Source organism: Hipposideros armiger, unplaced genomic scaffold, assembly GCF_001890085.2.
Source record: "Hipposideros armiger isolate ML-2016 unplaced genomic scaffold, ASM189008v1 scaffold_169, whole genome shotgun sequence".
Lineage (NCBI taxonomy): Eukaryota > Metazoa > Chordata > Mammalia > Chiroptera > Hipposideridae > Hipposideros > Hipposideros armiger.
Genome location: NW_017731519.1, coordinates 185513 through 205446, shown reverse-complemented (window position 1 = coordinate 205446; position 19934 = coordinate 185513). Strand labels below are relative to the sequence as shown.

Here is a 19934-nt window from a genome sequence, read left to right as displayed (position 1 = left end):
CGGCTTCTGGACGGCCACTCACTGCAGCTGCTGGCCGCTCATGCTGGCTGCTGGCTACATACGGTAGCCCACGGCAACCCACTGCCACAGGGGCTGCAGCCTACGCCATCGCCTCACAGCAGCCCAACTCCAGGTTGAGCTGTTGTTCAGCATCTTAGCTGTGGAGGGCAGTGTCACTGGCCCTCATATGTGGGATCCGAACTGGGGCCCTCCGACATCCCAAGCCAGTTCTTAACGAACGCACCACTCAGCTGGCCCTGGTTTCCTTTTGTTTTCCCCTTTCCCTCTTTTAGGAAGTAATCCTCTGATTTTTTTTTTTTTACATACTAAGGTTAGAATCCTCTAATTTCTTAACTGTTTACTTTAAAATTGCTGTCTGTACCATTCCTCTCTTGCCTTCATACCGTATATCTTAGAAGCAAGCTTATGCATCTCTTCTATCGAAGGCCAACCCCCATGCCTATGTAATCGATCTCATTCCTTTCACCATTAACATAACATTGTTTTTATTTTAATGTTCATAACTTTTTTTTTAACATTTTGTTCGAAAGACTATAATGTCCTACTCTTTGGTTTATCATTGACCTTACTAACATTTGAAGTAGGCTTGTTGGAAGAAAGTTCATCTGTTAAATTCTGCTCTACAGTTTGGTCTTTAAAGAATTTTATCAATTTTTAATTCATCCTTTCACATTCAATTTAAACACATTTATAGTGCTTTTAAAAATGTTTCCCCAGTAAATTTAATTTTTCTTCTGCACTCCTTTTCAGTCAATTATTTATGTATATTTATATTTCTGATAGTCATTTTGAAATAACTTAGTTGAATTTGTCAGATCATCTTTAGTTTCACATTCCCATAAAAATAAATTAGTGATCATAATTACTGTTGCATGAAGTAGAAATTGCTTAAGGATGCTTTAGAGTTCTGTTTGAAATTCTGCCAGTTCTGGGGGACAGGGGTAAGGGTGGAGACAGCACAATATAGGGTCATGGAAGAGGATAGTGAAGAGAGATTTCCCTGAAAGGGCAATCAAAGATTTCTGTCCTTCAATTTAATGGAACAAAAGAAAGGTTAATTGAGATAATGCACACTTGGGGAACATGTGCATAGTGGGTTTTTTGGGGGGCGGGGCGGGGGTGTTTAATCACTTGTCTAAATAAAGCAAAATTACTAAGTAATACTAAATTGATGAGATTTGTAAATAATGAATTCAATAAGATTATAGTGGGACTTTTTGGTAGATGTTAATTGCTGAAAAATCTCTGGAGGCTGATTTTTAGATCACAGGTTGCCACTGTTTCTTTCAGTGAAGCTGGCATTTTGGTAAAAAAACTGGGTTTTTTTTTCTGGTTTTTAACATGAAAAATGTGAAATGCCTTTTATGGTAGCATGTAAAGCAAAGTCTCACTCAGCTGTATACTCGTAAGGACAAAATTATATCAGTACTCTGAAGTATAATGAGATGTCATGATTTTATTTTTTTCATGTATTCTACCTGTATTAGCATACTTAAAATTTAATTTTTGTTGTGAATGTAGGTCAGAGCCAAATATTGCCTTAATGTTTAGAAGATAAATGAAGTGAGTAAATTGACTTAATTTGTGGAATTTAGAGAAATTGAGAGTTGAATGAATGCTTTAAAGACATTTTTTAAATTCAGTTAATACCCAGTATACTTCCCAAGTGCCAGGTAGATGAGCTTTCTGGAAGTCATAGTCCTTCTTCAGTGCCCACAGATAGCCTTGATATAACCCTCATCCCTTTAATTTCCCAAATAGCTATTATATCCATCTCTTCTATAATAATCTCAGTTTTATCACTTATTCTCTTCTGCCTGTGCTGTTTTAACAACTTTCAACTGATATACTTTCTAACCTAATTCACACTGATGCCAGTGTGATCTTTGGAAAACATAAATATGGTCCTGATACTCACCATCTTGATAACCTTAAGGGATCCCATTTTATATCATATTTCTTAGTATACCATAAAAAAGTCCTTCACAGTTTTTCCCTGACTTTATCCTCATACCTTCACCTCACACTCTGAGTTAGCTTCAGACTACTTGCAGTTTCTGGAAGTACTCAACATTCACATTTTCACGCTTTGATCATACATCTCTCTCTAGTCACCATATGTGGAATATTTATTCTCTTTAAACTAATAGGAATATTATTAAAATAAGAATACTACCACCAACAAAAGCAGTGTGGTAGTCCATATAGAGTTTTTACCAGGTGCCAGGCACTCCACCTTCATTTACTCATTTAGTTTTTGCAAAAACTCTATAAAGTAGGTACAAATAAGAAAACTGAAGCACAGGAGGCATACGTAATTTGCCGAAGGTCAAGCATCTAGAAAGTAATCATGCCAGGTCATGAACCCAGACATTTGACCCTAGAGTCTGTGCTCTTAAACTACTACACTACATTGCCTCTTCATGTACAACTGTACGTATCCCTGCTGCTGGATTCCTTTACAGATCTTATTTTCCACCTCAGAAAAACAAGCTGCTCCCTGGCTTGGATCTCATCATATAGCACTTACGACTTGTTATTGCATTTTCACTCTTCTGCTTTGCTTCATAAGGAGAGGAATATTGTGTCTTTGTATCTATCTCGTCCTTGTATTTTCAGTGTTTGGCACATATTGTAATTGCAAGGCAAATGGATAAATAAAGGCATGAAGTACCAAATTTTAAAGGTGTGGAGGGAACCTTAGAGATCATCCAGTTTAACCTTGTTTTATAGATGAAGTGCCTGAGATTAAGTGAGCATGATGGTAATATCAGATTTTAATATGGATAATTTACAAGTTAAGTTTCATTACCAGTCTTTAGTGGTTGGTAACCCATTTAATTTGCTTCAAAGCTCAGTCAGAAGAACTGGTTTTATAGTTAATTGAGAATGTTCTAGGTAGTGTTGCAGAGTCTCATTTAGGGTTCAGCATTTAACATGTTCTGTTAATACTGTGTGATCAATTGTATGTCATACCTGTTGTCGGTATGAAGTAGACAACTTGATCTGTATACATTCGTTTTTGTACATCCTCTTAAGTATTTTCTAATGTCAGATACAATGTGCTTTTTTTTTTTTTTAAAGAATTAGATTGGACATTGTAAGGAATTTTAAAAGGAATTTTAATAAATGCAGCCTTTGATACCTGTTGATAAATTTTGAATCTGGGGAATGGATATATGGAGTTAAGGATAGTATTCCCTACTCTTTGTATATTTAAAACTTTTAATAGTGAAAAATAGGGGGATACAGGGAGAGATTGGGAAAACCGTATAAACTTAAAGCTATAAGATGAATAAGGAAAATTAGAGAATAAAAAACAATAAAGCCTAAAAGTTCTAGTCTCTAGTTTGTCTATATGAAATCGAATTGTTTATTTGTAAATATCTCTACTTACTATGTATCCTTTAGTTTCTTGATGAGCTTACTCTGCTGTTGCAGAGTAAACAAGTAATTTATGTATTTTTATTGAATTCATTCAGATAAAATTTGTTCTGATAACTGGCTTTGGGTGATTTATGTGTGTATTTAGCTGAAGATCAATGATGAGAAACTCAACATATTATGTTATTAGCTTCCTAGGAGAAAAAACCCCAAATGAGCTTACTTTCGTTTTCAGTATTGCATATTACATTTGTTTTGCAATTATAATTTTGTCTTACTACTTCAGAAGTTCAGATTCTTTCACAGGATTCTAGATGGAGATTACCTTGGATGATAGGGAGGGGATAGTAAGTAAATGTTGGTTATTACTAACATCTCCTGTTAGATGTGGGCACATGGGTATTATAAGTGAATAATTTAATAAAATAGCCTTGTGTAGAGGAAAATTCTTAACACAAATATTTAACACTTTTCAGTACCTAATATAATTGTTGGGAAGTGGACATAACAAATATGATTTCTTTATATGTGTTAATATTTTAATTAAAACTTATAGTTATTTCTGTTATTCATTCTTATTTTAAGGGTTCTGATGACTGTCTTGTGAAAATCTGGGCAACTGATGATGGAAGATTATTAGCTACTTTAAGAGGACATGCTGCTGAGATATCAGACATGGCTGTAAACTTTGAGAATACCATGATAGCGGCTGGAAGTTGTGATAAAATGATCCGTGTCTGGTGTCTTCGAACGTGTGCACCTTTGGCTGTTCTTCAGGGCCACAGTGCATCTATAACATCACTACAGGTAGTTGTTTTAATCCCTGGAAAATCCTTTTTGATTATAAAGTAAATTTTAGGAAGTCACTTTTATAATCCAATATATAAAAGCCAGCTAAAACAAAGAAAGGAATATTTCTGCTTTCTTTATAAACGTGTGGACTTTAAATAACCTGGTAGTCATGACTGTCAGTTCTGGGAGTTTTCTAATTCTGTTATTGTTGCTATTTGTTTGGTAAAGAATGGGTTTATTGTTTGAACTGTGTCACCCTTGTAAAGATATTCTTTTTCTTTTATTATTTTTCAGTTCTCACCGTTGTGCAGTGGCTCAAAGAGATACCTGTCTTCTACTGGGGCAGATGGCACTATTTGTTTTTGGTTATGGGATGCCGGAACCCTTAAAATAAAGTCAGTTGCTCTTTTATTTCATAGATATGACATTAAAAACATAATATGTTTAATTTAATGGTTGAAATTGCAAAAGCTACAAAGTCAACAATAGGAATAAATTTCCTTTTTCTTCTTGAATAAGTAATGAATGCATTTTGGCTCTGCATTTATATTGCCCTCTTTCATTTTTATGCTTCTTTTTTTCCTTTTTATGCTTCAAAGAAAGTTTTCTAATGTTAACATGTTTGTTTCTTTTTTCACTTATCTTTATGCTAGCCCTTACTCTTTTCTTCAAAATACACCTGTCTTATTACCACTCTTTTTGTTTTTTTTTTTTTCCTTAAGTGATCACAAAACTGAAACCACTCTATATTCGTTAGCTATGGATTGTAAAAGTTGTGCAGTGCACTCTGGTTTAAGTTGAAGGCTCTAATTATTTTTGAAATTTTCCCCTAATCTGAGAAAAGCTAGGTCAAAATGTACAATATATTAAGTAGGGCTTTAAATATGATCACTGTATTGGAGCATTACAAATACATTGTCTGTGTATTGGAGTTGTATCATGTAAAATCTATAACTTTTTTCTTTAATATGGTTGATTATAACATTTAACATTTAATGTCAGTAGTGTTAATATAAGGCATAATCTCATATAATTGTACAATTAATGTAAATATAGTTGAATGTGACCTATTTTCTAAAGATCACTGTTTTGAATGAGCGTTATATTATAGTTGACCTAAGAGTCAAATAGTCTTAAGATTTTCACTAGAATAAATGTAAGATTCTTCTTTTTGGAGTCTTATAAAACATATTTTGTCACATTAGAAGATAAACAAGGGAGATGTTAATTAATGATGTCTAATATTGAAAATGTTTAGTTATTGATGGTACATATGCCACAGAGGCAGCACCTAGTATTTTGCTATTGTGTTCATGTTTACAAATGACTTACTTCCTAAATTATTCGTGCATTGCTATCCTACTCGGTCAAAAATTAAGAACCTATTAAATTTGATTAGGAGTAAATGTAACTAATAACTACATGTCTGGTGTAACAGTGGCTTTGGGATTGTTCTATGTGTGGATTGTATAATCGGGAGTTCCTACAAAATCTGTATGTAGAGTTTCTACGAGATCTGCTGATCGTGACACATAATGATTTTGAACTTGTTTTTAGAAAGAGAGCCATCTGTTGCTACTTATTTAATTCTGTCCTTCTGTGATTGTTTTTTGAAACAGTTGATTTCTGGTGTTGCTAGTTCCTTTAGGGTATTTTTAATTGTTTATTTTTTTGTATTGTAGTCCAAGACCTGCAAAATTTACAGAACGCCCTAGGCCTGGAGTTCAAATGATCTGTTCTTCTTTTAGTGCTGGTAAGATTTTGTTCTCCCTAATTTTCCACTTAAAGTTGGACCTTAGAAAGCTTCTAGTGGAACACATAAAATTTTGGAAAATATTTACTGTTGTAATACAAATCATATTCTCATGTACATGGCAGGGAATGGAAATTAATTTAGGAATATTTGAACTTTGCTAGAGTTTAGTTTATATACTCACATGACTATTATTTTTCTTGAAGAAGACCATAATGCTCTGGTAGGAGAGAATAAATAGTTTCAAATTTTGCTCTTATTAAAGAATAAATCTTTGAGTAGTTATCTTGCTGGAAGAAACATATTTTAAATTGGCTTTGTATTTTCATGGATCTTTGAAGTTATCCCATATAGCTAAGTAAAATAAATTTGACTGATATTTGTACAACTTCATTAACTACTTTGCTCCAAAACTGTTCTTATTTGCTCTTTAAAAGGTAGCTGTATAACAATGCTGATATTCCAATTAAGTTTTGAGTTTATGCTGCAGCATTTTGAATGAATATTAGTTTTTTAAAGCAAATTATGATCTGGAGATTTGAATTGAATTGATGAGAAAATAAAATGAAACATAAATAGATTTAATGCTTAATGTTCCTAATACCAGTTCTTTCCACATTGATTTCCAGTTTTACTTAATATTTTCATAATTGGGATAGCTGTAGTACCTGAGATAAAGTGCAAACTGATGCCATGAATCTATTTTTGCCATATTAATATCCACACATCTTTAATTTTTAACTTGCAGATTTCCACTGTTGCTTCCATGAACAGTTTTCCTTCTAGCAATAACACAAATGTAGGCATTATACAAGCATTCAGAGTACTTTAATACAATTATATATAGCACTGTTTTCGACACTGTGGGAGAATATTGATTCCAAGGAGAGAATAGATTGAATATGCAAAATAACTATAATAGAAGATAGAATGTATGTGCTATAAGACAAAGTCTTAATGAGAGTTCTCAAGAAAGCAGGGTCATTCGATTGCAGAGCTTGTGAAGACAACTTAATGAAGGTGTTGGACCCTAAAAGTTTGACAGAATTTTAACAGATGGGAGATGGGGCAAGAGAGGAACTTCAGCAATTATATGTAATCACTTAGTGAAATCATTTGTAGTGGAATGCTTTACTTCTGTAAATATAGAAAAACTTATCCTAGTCAAAGCTATGTTATAACAAACTTTATTAAATTCAGGTTAGATGTATTCTATACTGAGGATAAATAGGAATAGTTTTACAGTAAAGTATTAATCATTCAGTTGTGTGTGGTGGTAATGTTGTGTGCATTGCATTGTCTAATTTTCAGAGAATTTGAAATTGTGTTTTGCTCATAAATGTTTGCTGTTATTCTGCAGGTGGAATGTTTCTGGCCACAGGAAGCACAGATCATATTATTAGGGTTTATTTTTTTGGATCAGGTCAGCCAGAGAAAATATCAGAATTGGAGTTTCATACTGTAAGTGTTGGTAAAAAGGATTAGATGAGTACAATTTAAATAACTGTAACAGTTTATTATATTCAGGCTCCTCTTTTTGTTTGTCTGTTTACATATAGGACAAAGTTGATAGTATCCAGTTTTCCAACACTAGTAACAGGTAAAATAATTATTTTTATTCATTAAATTTAATTCCAATTTTAAAATTATGAAATAAAGGCTATTTTTATACTTAGGTTTTAATTAGAATTGTATACGAATTAACCACCTCAAATAAATATCTTCATCAGTTATACTAAAAAGTGAATATAGCCTTCACATGCATGTAAACACGTCTTTGTTTTGTTTGTAATAACGTTTATTTGGTTACTTTTAATAATAGCCACTTTATATTTTCTGTACCTATCAAAGTGTAGGGAAATTTTTAGTAGAGATTGGAAATGTATCACAGTGTAATATTTGAAGCAGAACTATCGATTGATAAACTTAGATGACATTGTGTAAATTTTTCCATGTTCTTGTTTTAGAAAGGTATTTCTAAGTACCTTGAGTAAAACAAGTCAAGTTCAGTAATATTGAGAGGAAAATCAGTATTTTTCCATTGGAAAATATGAGTTTTATATCTGAGGTAGTAAATAATGGCCTAGAATCTCTTTTGAGTGTTATTTTGAGACCTAGCTATGAATATTAGAATATGTTTGTATAAAATTTTAAGAGCCTATACAATTTTAGAAGTTCTTAGATTTGCAGGGAATATCTGACAGTAATCTTTATTGTAGTAGAATTCTGTATAAGTAAAGATGAGTGCTGTCTTTTTTAGTATTTTTAAAAACACAACTCTGGGAAAGTACATTTCTGTAAAGTATGTGTGGTTTTTCTTTGGGGGATGGGCTCCTTTTAATATAGGTTTGTAAGTGGGAGTCGTGATGGGACAGCCCGTATTTGGCAATTTAAACGAAGAGAATGGAAGAGCATTTTGTTGGATATGGCTACTCGTCCATCAGGGTAAGCGGTCAAATTTGAAATAATACATAAATATAGATAGATCATTTAGAGTATGCTATATTCCCAGTTTGATGTGATGCTCAGCCTATAAAAGTATATATCATAATCTCTGTTAAAATTATTATAATAACTAGAGGTACTATTAGAGAGGAAAGGCTTTAAATTTTATGAAATGATTTTTTGCAATACATGAAGACCTGCATTAATGATTTTTTGTTGTTGAAGATTTTATTGGGGAATTGGGGGAGGGGAACAGCATTGGAGAATCGGGGAAGGGGAACAGACAGGTAGACAAATTGGTGTTTTGTTCTTCAGTTTAGTTGTGGAGGACGTCGCTTCACTGGCCCATGTTGGTATGATGATTGCACTCTTCCTGGGTGAGGCAATCAGTCGCTGGTCATTGGTCGGCCGCTCACACTGGCTGCCAGCCACTCACGTAGCTCACAGCGGCCCACTGCAGTCCCACGGCAGCCCACTGCAGTCCCGCTGCAGCCTGCGCTATCACCCGCGACTCACAGCAGCCCAGCTCCAGGTTGAGCTGTTGTTTGTCACCTTGCTGTAGAGGGCGCAGTGTCTCACTGGCCCTCATGTGGGATCAGAACCGCGCGGCCCTGCTGCTCCAAGCTACTGCTCAGAGCTGGCGCTCCCAAGCGAGCTCTTAACCAAGCTGAGCCTCTCGGCCAGCCCAATGATTTTTTTCAGCTTAGTTTTGTTAAGGGGATGATAATACTGAAAGAATGGGTTAAGTTTCACTAGTTTTTGAAACAAAACATATTATAATGCTCTGTCTGTCACAGAGGGATGATATGGTATAATGGCCAATGGTTTTCTCCAGCTAAGAGAAATTATATTGCACCTTGTAACTGTTATTTTGGTCTTAACATCTTATCATTTTTTTCTGTTTGTATTTGTGTGTAGTAGTTTCTGATGGATTGAATAACAAAGCAGTTAGCAGGGCATGACAGCAGCAGTAAAAGATGGAGAGTGAGCAGCATGACATATAGAGTTCCTGGGTCCAGATAGAGTTAAAGCAGTGATATTTTTACTCCAAGTCATCTATTACTAGGGGCTTACGAGTACTGGAATCCTGGGCTTGCTGAGTCAGTGCAGTGATTTTTGCCATCATTCTATGTTTATTCAAACTATTCTTAATTACAGTTCAGTGACAGTTATGTTAATGAATATAAATTAAGAGATAATACATTTAGGTTTTTGTCATACTAATGATATTTATAAATAATGTCTGTATAAACAAATACTGCCTCTGTCACTTTCAGCCAAAGCCTTCAAGGAATAGAAGATAAAATCACAAAAATGAAAGTCACTATGGTAGCGTGGGATCGACATGACAATACAGTTATAACTGCAGTTAATAACATGACTCTGAAAGTTTGGAATTCTTACACTGGTCAACTAATTCATGTTCTGATGGTGAGAAAAAAGATTTAATTTTTGTCGTATTTGAAACTGAATGTAGAATGGAATATTTTCAGTGAAGAATAAAGTCTTTTATGTTAGCTAAAAGACTAACTTGCTAAATGGGTAACAGGTCTTTGCAGGAGATTGGAAATAATATTAAAATGCTGTTAAATAGGTTTGGCTTGGAAATACAGATCCTTGCTGATTTTTAGTATGTGGAGCTACATCAGTAGTATTCTCAGATTTCACCAAGTGATAGCAAAGTCCTGGACAGTGATATTAGCTCAGCTTCATTATTGTACATTGATAAAAATGAAGATTTTTGCCACTTTAGTAATTCTTAAAACTTAAATTCTAGAAATGTTTCCATATTGGTGTTTGATTGAGTTTTCTTTTTTTTAATGTTTATAATTCTTCGTTAAATATTCAAAATATTTGTTAAATATTAAAAAATATTTCAGGGTCATGAAGATGAGGTGTTTGTTCTTGAGCCACACCCATTTGATCCAAGAGTTCTTTTTTCTGCTGGTCATGATGGAAACGTGATAGTATGGGATCTGGCAAGAGGAGTCAAAATTCGATCTTATTTCAATATGGTAATTATCAGTCTTCATAGCTTTTAAAGATTTGGGGACTTCTTGACTCAGGAACTCTGCATATCACAAGGAAATCCATTTAAGAATTGGTTTAGACATTATTTTGACTGTAAATTTTAAAAAGTTGCTTATTCCACACTTTTATTTACATGCTAAATTTAAAAGAAAATTGTACATATTACAGTACATGGATATTGTGATAACTACCCTAGTTTTTTAAATAGTTTTAAAAGTGAAACTTTGATGAGAAACTCACAAATATGAAGATATAATATAGATAAGACAAAAGTTTGAAAGCTATGTGAAGAAATTATACTTAATATTATGTTATCGTACTTCATTAGTAGTCTTGTAGTATAACAGAATTTATTAAAATAACACCCATTTTAAAATTAATGCCAAAGAATCAGGCATTCTTCTCTCTTTTTAAGTTATAGTACGTTAAAATAGATATTTATGTGGGATTAAATCCTTTTCCCTCCATATTCTGCTTCTTTCATAGAATTTTAGTGTATTTTGCTAAGTATTTGAATTATAGTGGTTTAATATCACATACATCTTATTCTTCAGTGTTTCCACTCCTCTCTAACCACTATGTGAAGTATAAAGTGCTCCTCAAATACTACTGTTTAGTTAACATTTTTTTATCTACTTCCTATATATCGGTACCTATCAACAAAGAAAAATGTGTTTCTATTATTTTGGCATGTTTAGATTTTTCTTAAAAATCAATGATAGCCGATGTAGAGGCCTGACCACTGCACTGTCATCTGAAGCTGCCATTGAATAATATTGTATGTCAACTATAATTTAATACATACATAGTCATGGGATGTGGCGTATAGTGTGGGAATGAAATCAATGGAATTGTAATAGATAGGTATGATACCGGGGGTGGAGAGGCTGTGGGTGGGGGGAGGGAGGTTGTCACTTTGTAAGGGATGAAAAGGATAACTATTGCATTGTTTTGTACACCTGAAACTAATATATATATAAAAATCAGTGATAGGAATCTCTGGTAATAAATCCTAACAATAGCGTGTGTGGTCAGAATTATTTTACCAAAAAATTATTTCACAAAACAGTCTTGTGAAATATAATGGTTTGTGAAAAAATTTCGTGAAAATGATTCAATACTTGATTGATAATATTAGTAAAATTACTTCTACATAATAAGAAATAAAAAACAATTTGAGGGAGGAGTAAGCATAAGATAAAAGGAATTTTTGTTAGTGAAGGAACTAACGAGGTGTTTTTGTCACTATGGTCTTAGTGTACAATAAGGTAAGAAATAAGACTTGTCAAGTTGTTATTTTTCTAAAAAGACCGTGTTACTTATTTGAGGTACAATTGTTAGTGATGGATGGATTTCCTTAGTGATTATATGTATAGAGGAGTTTTGTTAAAAAGCAAATCTTTAAATATGCTGGTAAAGAAATTTTTTCACCTTTTCTATCTTTGTGTGTCTGGTTTGCTTCTTTTTGGGACATCTCTGTTGAAAAAGGAAATTAGTCATTTCTCAATTTGTCTTTATAATTTCAAAAGAAAACAATTTGTGGCATATATATATATATATTAGTGACTTTAGTAATTTTATATTTTCAAAGTAATTTTATATTTTCAAAGGGCATTGGTGTATTACTGAGTGTTTATAGGGAAAGTGTTCTCTCATACTTAAGTACTACTTTCACCTTTGAGTTTAAAGGTGAATTTTTCTCATCAGGTAAGTCAGTCACACTAATACTCTACCTTATCAGTAGATATGAAAATTGCAGCACCTTGAGATTGAAGTGATTTACTCTTAGACCCTTACAAATTAGTGGTACAACAAGGAGTAGAAGTCATCCATATTATAGTGTATATTCTTTGACATTAGCTAAGGGGTTAGTTATATTACTGCCTTAAATATTACTTATTGTTTAATAAAAGTTTTAAATAAGGATATTTTTCCTGCTCTTTTTGAATAAGAGCAAAGCCTATAAATGGCAGAAGAAACAAATTTATGTAATAAGTAGAATTGGATAGTAGCCATAGAATCTTCAGACTCTGAGAAAAATAAAACAAACTCAAAAGGATTAAAAATATATCCTGCATTTAAAAAAACGAGATGAGCTACTCTTCATCTCATTAGAATAAAGATACTCTGTTTAATTTTTGTCGATTTTTAATGACTTCCAAAATACTTATACATATTACCTCATTTGGGTCTCGTAAAAACCTTGTAATATAATCAGGGTAGATTTTATTATTACTGGTTTTATGAATGGGGAAACAGAGATGAAGTGCTTTGCCCAGGTTTACCTAGGTTACACAGCTATTTAGAGTCACTTGGGATTTAAACCCATGTTTTTTGTTTGTTGCTAATGTGTTCTTAAATGCTAACTGTAGTTATGGTTGGTCATTGCACAGCTAACATCCAACTATATTTAGTTAATGATTTGTCCGGGGGGAAATGTTTTCATAATGGTATTAACTCTGAGTACATCTTTTGAGATCTTACAATTTAGCTTGATGATTTTTTTTTTCCTATCTGTCTCTTAATTTGTAAGTTATCTAAGTACCCAATTTTTTGCTCTTCACTCTTTTATTCTTTTCATTGTTTGTTTTATCTATGGGCAGATGGAAGATAAAGCATCCAGCATTGCTATTAAGATTAAAACAATTTGAGGGAAGAATAGAAGCTTGTGTCCACTCTCCACTATCGTGATGAATTTTGGCTGTAGTTATAACTATTTGACTAGTAGTTAATAAGGAAGCTTATGAGTTACTCAGATACCATAAAAGTTGATTGAGTACAAATTCAATCCCTGACATTAAATTATACTAGTAATCGCAAGTTCAGTTTAGTAAATACTTCTTTGTGCACTGTGTAGAGGGACCAGTTATAGTGGAATATTCCATTTTTAAACTAGAAGTGGTGAAAGTTTAGATGAAATATTATTAAGATTAATATTTTGTGTGAGTTTTAAAATCAAAGCTTATAGCATGAATAAGTAAATTTACCATTAAACCTGTGGCCAGAAAATAAGGAATGTAAATTGCACTTTTAAAAGAACAAAAATTTTTACATACAAATTCTTACACATACAGGTTTTATCAAGTATATTTTGTGAATATTGCTTTAATATTAGTCCCTTTTTTTATAATTGCATTTTTCATTTGAAATTTATAATGCTTTTGTAAAAGGTAATGAAATTATCTAACAAATGATTGGTTTGTATTAATCAGCATTTTGTTGCACTTTTGTTACCTATTACAGAAATTAAAATTCTTTTCTGAAATTTTAAGTTAAAAATCCTATATCATCAAAAACCTTTTCAGAGGTTCAATTTTTAAATGTCTATGTTTGATATATAGTAATTACATTTTAATAAATAAATTTATTAATACACTTAATACATTTAAAATCTGAGTCATTAATTTTAATATTGTACTGATAGTCTCATTCAGATAAATATCCTAATTTCTTTTTCTGTATCAGGTCATGACAATTTTCAAAATTGTATCCTTTATTTTAAGATCACCTAAATTTGTAAATAAATTAAAAGGTTTGAGATTGAGAATTGAGATAAAGATATGTAATTCCTTCTATGCTTACATAATTTACTCATTTATTTCGTTTCCAAATCTTATAAATGGATTCTCAAGTTGCTAGTGGTTTTGTCTAGAAAGTGATGGAGTTATTTTCATTATTTTTACTGCTAGCTTTTGTAATAGAGGATCTGAATGATAAAAGCAGTTGGGGAGTGGATGTTGGGTTTGTTTTCATTACTTATAAGAAGTATATGACAGGTGAGATGATGTAACATAGGGCATGAAATGGAATAGAATACGTATTCCTTGCATTCCTTATCTCCTTTGTTGTCTCATCTTTAAAAAAAATAAAATAATCTTAAACTTTTAAAAGCATTTGTTGGAAAAGCATGATATATAAGGTAGAAACTTTGAAACTTTCTTTTTTCTTTTAACCACACAAAAAGGCTCAAGACAATATTGTTGAGAAGGTTATGAACATAAGGCAACTTTATTCTTTAAAAAAACCTAAATTCTAGGCCTTATGTTTTGTTTATCTACATCCTTCAAAAAACTATGTAACTTAGTCGTGTTTCAGCTGACCAGCCCGTATATAACTTGAGTTTCAGGGCAAAAGTAGAGTCTATTTGGATATTATATTGAAGGCAGATAGTGTGTATTATGAATATTCCATACTATTCGGGTATAGTTTAGCAAGCTTACATTTTTATTTTTGGTAGTGGCAGAAGGTAAACACTAGTGTAGCTTTGTTTTGACAAGATTTCTACACTCTATTTTAAACGCTCTAAATTCTAATTTAAATGTTAAGAGGCAAATAAATTATTCCCAGAAATAACTTGAAATTGTGTATAAACTCTGAAGTTGAGGGCTTCGTAATAGTTCCATTCCCTGAAAGAGATGGGCAACTTTAGGAGTTTATATAAAGCACAGATGTTCCTAAACTTTTTCTCTTAAATATCACAGTATAGCCAAGTTTTAGCTAATAGGTTAACTAAATGAATATTAAATTTACTTGATAAGATGAAAAGGGACTTTCAAATTCTTAGTACTAGGCCATTAGATTATTAGATAGTAAATATCTAATTATTAGATAGTAAATAAAGGTGTTTGGTCTGGGATTTGTAGATTCCACATTAGTAGCTTTCCTCATGTGTCTGGCGCTTTTGCTTTATCTTTACTGCTCTCTTTCTATACCTATTGTTCTAGCTGTGTCTGTGAATCTTTCCATGTCTTAGTATTTCTATTATGTTATTCAAAGTGCTCTTCTGGTTGCCTCTTGTCTGGTTCTGATTTTAACTGAAGAGTACAATATGTCTCTTGCTAGAAAGCAATTTTACTGAATTTGATTTTTGCTTTATTTTTGTTGTTTCATGGGTAAATTCCAAATAATTTTATTTATTTAATTAATTTTTTTCTTATTTTTATAGTTGTTAACCTTCCTTTTACTTGAGATTTAAAAAAAATGTTCCAGTGTCCACTAATCCAGAACAATAATTTCTCCTTGCAACAACGTTCCAAATGAGCAGAGGCTGCAATCCACCACTCAGAATTTTTGCACATGCATACTTCTGACATTAACATGTTCTCAGTGTTACCGCTATTTTAGTTTTAGCCAATTATAGCTGCATGTATCTAGGAAAGGGAGAAAGAAAAGCTCAAAATAGGTATATCTCGTATCGTGTTCTCTTGTGAATCAAGGTATCGATATCTCTCTGTCTCTGTCTCTCATTCTCCCTCTCTTCTTCCTCCCTTCCTCTTTCCCCCCCCTTCCTCCCTTCCTTTCTCTCTCCCCCCTTCCTTCTATCTCATTACCTGTCATCATCTAACAAGATGTCATATCAGCACTCTGTATGTTAAAAGGATTCTTTGATGCTTCCAGTCTTTGTTTCAGCCTTTCTGGGTAAGGAATTACCTTCAGTCTTCTGATTATATAAACTTTAGTTATTGCTAATTTCTTTCAGGTTTCTGGGGTTCTTTAGATTCTGTCTCTCTTTCTCATCTATTGTATATCTTGGTATCAAAGACATACCTTAAAATTTGTTGCCATGAATGTGAGTTTGTCTCTCTAGTTTGCCACACTATATTTAGTGAATTACTTTTATGTAGTGATTCTTTGACATGCTCTACGAGTCACTATTATAAGAGTATTCGAGATTTGATAGTTATAAGGGGAAAGTATGTAAAATGCATAATGTAAACACACACAGGTGAAGGAAGACATTTTGGTTAGCAAATATTTGAGTGCTTATTTTGTTCATGAGCAGAAACTATGGAGAACACAAGGAAGAGTAAGTCATGGCACTTGTTTTTAGCTAGCTTGCTATTAAATTGGGGTAAATACCTGAAAAAAATGAAAAAAAGTACTGATAAGTAGTTTCAAATGGTAGCATGAATATGAGGAAAAGTAATTGCGATATCTAAAGATGTAGGGATCATTTCAGGTGGATGGTCAGATTTTGTTCTGGAAGAATTGAAGCTGTGCATTAAAAGGATAAATAAGAATTGAATCAATAAGAAAGAATTAATTTTATAAGTAAGAATATTATAAATTATCAAGCAAGAAATGTTAAGACATGTTCATGGAACAATTTTTGTAAAATTGGGAATAGATTTTGAAAAATGGATGATAAAATGAAAAGCATTAAGTTGAAGGAGATTGTTGATGGCCTCAAAATATCTTATGAGCATAAAGAGTAGTAACAGTAGGGATTTTGATAAATTACTTTATATTCTAGAAACTTAAAGAGAAAAATAGTTTGAATGCCAGGAGTATTTCAGGTATGTAATTGGATATTGGATAGGCGGGGGGAGAACGTTCATTAGTAAAACCATAATAAAAAATTACAGGATAGGTAGTAGGAAATTTGTATAAGAAAAAGAAATATCTGTAGGACTTGGTGTTTTGTGACTGATAGAAGGATTAGGGCTGGAGAATGACAGATTTAATAAATGTGTTGAGAGTATTGAGCCTAGGTGATTTTGATAACAGTGATATTAATGGAAATATGAAAGATATGAAGGAAAACTGATTTTTTTAGTTCATTTTTATATGTTTATTGTGACATAGTGTTGGACTGTGTGGAAATAGCCAGCCAGCACTTGGAGATAGAATATTTAGAGGGGCTAGGAGTAAAGAGAAAGAAATATTGAAGTCTTCCATGTAGAATGGTTTACTTCCTGATGGAAATAGAGAAGGTAGTGTGTGTAGAGGGCTTAAAACTAAACTTAGCAAGATGGAGAAGAAACCAGTCTGTGGTGAGTGTGTAAGATACCATGTCAGGGAGGCCAAAGAAGAATAGATGGATTTGGTTAATAGTATTGCTGGCCTCAGAGAAATCAGAATATGGTAAACAAAATGTTGTTAAATTTGAAGATGAGCTATTTATTTTGGTAGTGTATTTTTATTTTTATTTTTTTTGATGAAAATTAGAGCTGATTCTTCAAACTGACTTTTATATATCTATTGGTTTTATTAAGCCAGTTACAGAAGTTTCCTTTTTATATAAATTTATCTTGGCACCACTTATTTTAAGTAGCTGTCTTTTAATTCATATGTAATAATGTTACCATAAAAAATTTTCAGTATTAAAGGAAACATTCATTCAGTAATGATCTTATAAAGTAATTTCATATCACCTGAACTATTAGAGTGTGGATAGCTTCCCTTAAGATATATTCTTTGTTTGCACTATAACTATTGTAACGGTTAGAACATAGCCAAAGCATGTTTTAATCATACGTATGACAATTTCTGTCCTCAGTATCTAGTGTACATTCTTAATTCAGTTTATTTCCCAACAGGTTGATAAACTTTAAAGGTTTTTCATATATAAGGAAGAATTTTCTGAGTTTATCACATAAAATTATTAGGGTATTTAAAATGATTCATAATTTTAAATTGTGAAGGATTTTGTAGGTAATACTCTCCCTTCTAATTAATGGTATATTTTTTAAAAAGGAATGAGATAAAAAAAATTGATGCCGGTCATAGACTTGTAATAATTTCATAAGAAGATGATTCTGCTTAAGATAACCCATATTTTTATTTTTATTGTAGAGGGCAGTGTCACTGGCCCTCATATGTGGGATCCGAACCCGGGGCCCTCTGGCGTCCCAAGCCAGCTCTTAACCACTGCACCACTGGGCCGGCCCAAGATAGCCCATATTTTTAACTTCCTGTTTTGTGTTGTGTTCCTCTTCCTAGATACTTCTTACATACTTGTCATATACAGCTGTATGTATGTTTCTTATGATTAATATAATTTAGACCCTATAATTTTAGTCTGCATTCTAGTACTTTTTAGCATACTTCATTTCCAGATTTGTCAATTTCTTCTAAAAAGACTTCCTGAATATCAGATGTCAGGATTTTAGAACTAAGTAGGACTCTAGTGATCATTTAAATTATCTCTATCATTTCACAGAGAGATTAGGTGATTTATCCATTATTAGAAGAGAGGTCTGTTGGGCCTTAGGTCCCATTCCTCTGTCTCCTTTAATTATTCACCTTTCCACTTCACAAAAATTATATTAGAAGTTGTGGATAGTATTCTGCCTTGAAAAAGGTACTAATATTCTTCATTAAATATGACAATTCTATCATCAGAGGTCTTAACTCATATGTTTTTGTATTGATTTCATTATTTTCAAATTCACTATAACATCTAAACTAAAAAGATTGTACTAATTTCTTGGAAATATTTCCAGAATTCTTGTCAGTATGAGAATTTTCCTACAAAGGAATCATGATTTTAACTTGTCTGATCCTTTCATTTTTTGCTTAAAAAAAGAAACGAAACAACTTCTTTATCATAATTGCTAAATGTATTTTCTATTTTCTTTTAACTTGTGTTCTTTAAACTTTTGGACTAATTACAAATACTATCTCCTGGATTTTTTCAGCCTTCCTTATTGTTATTTAATGCATATGAGTTTTATTATGTGGTGTTAACATATCTCTCAAAGTTTAGCAGGCATACTTGATTTTATTAGCGAAATAGTTAATCTAAAATTCTCTTATTTTGAAAATTTATTTCTTTTTTTAAAAAATTACAGCTGCAATTTTACTATAGCTGCAATTTACTACTAGCATAAGTTCTATATAATATTAAATTTTATGTTTACTTATTCTGTTATTAAGCAGTACATTTAATTTTATGATAGGTGCATATAATTTTAATATGGATAGAAAAGATTTTTTTTTTCTTTTGGTGTTTGAACATAAGCCTCTCATTGCTTTCTAACACATGCATATTCAAAGAGTGCCTTCATTTTTTAATTTTTTCTTTGAGAATTCTTATAAATACTTTGTGGTTTAAGAAAATGAAATTTTTTTCAGAGAGAAATATTTAACCTTTTTTGGTTGGCTTAGATAACAGCATTAAATCATAAAACCAGCTAGGGGATACTTAGTTATATAGGGAAAGTAAATTGCTTTCCTACTTTGTATCAAATGAAAAGCCTTGTCTGCATTTTGTAGTTATGGTTGTTGGTTATCTGAGGAGCCATTACTAAAGATGAATTTGGCATTTTAATTAATAAGGCTATAGGCACCTTTTCTAATTGGTTCATGAGTAAAGCAGATTTTTTTAATGCCTTTAATGAATAAGGTTAATCCAAATACATTTTAATGTGTTTTTCCTATTTTCTGGTGGTATTGAAATATACTTTCATTTTCTTCATATAAAAGTCACTTTGGAGTTATGCAGCTGCCTTACACCAAGAAAATTGGTACCATCTTGCCATATTCACAATGGCATGTGTTATGTAGGAAACATAGTGATTTTCTATAGGATTGTTATTTTTTCTTTGATTTTTTTAGAGCTTTATAAGTTCCATGTCTCCCAAGTATTCTTTTAGGGATCTACTAACTGTAAATGTGGCAACACTGGTAGAGAGCATGGGTATAAGGGTTGATTAATCCTCATACTCCACCTCACACTCCCCCCCAAAAAAAACCACAACCAAAAACTTTAGAGCAAGATTGCTTA

General features: G+C 32.2%; 1 protein-coding gene across 3 annotated transcripts in view; it reads left to right on the top strand.

Annotated features, from left to right (window-relative positions):
• The window catches only part of PHIP (PHIP subunit of CUL4-Ring ligase complex), a 116625-nt gene that overhangs the window by 34373 nt on the left and 62318 nt on the right, over positions 1 to 19934 (top strand). For all 3 annotated transcript variants that reach the window (XM_019651911.1, XM_019651909.1, XM_019651910.1), the window contains 8 exons: positions 3991 to 4212; positions 4492 to 4592; positions 5880 to 5950; positions 7311 to 7411; positions 7510 to 7550; positions 8297 to 8395; positions 9673 to 9826; positions 10276 to 10410. In XM_019651911.1, coding sequence (XP_019507456.1) covers positions 3991 to 4212; positions 4492 to 4592; positions 5880 to 5950; positions 7311 to 7411; positions 7510 to 7550; positions 8297 to 8395; positions 9673 to 9826; positions 10276 to 10410 — 924 coding nt within the window. The remainder of the gene's footprint in view (positions 1 to 3990; positions 4213 to 4491; positions 4593 to 5879; positions 5951 to 7310; positions 7412 to 7509; positions 7551 to 8296; positions 8396 to 9672; positions 9827 to 10275; positions 10411 to 19934) is intronic.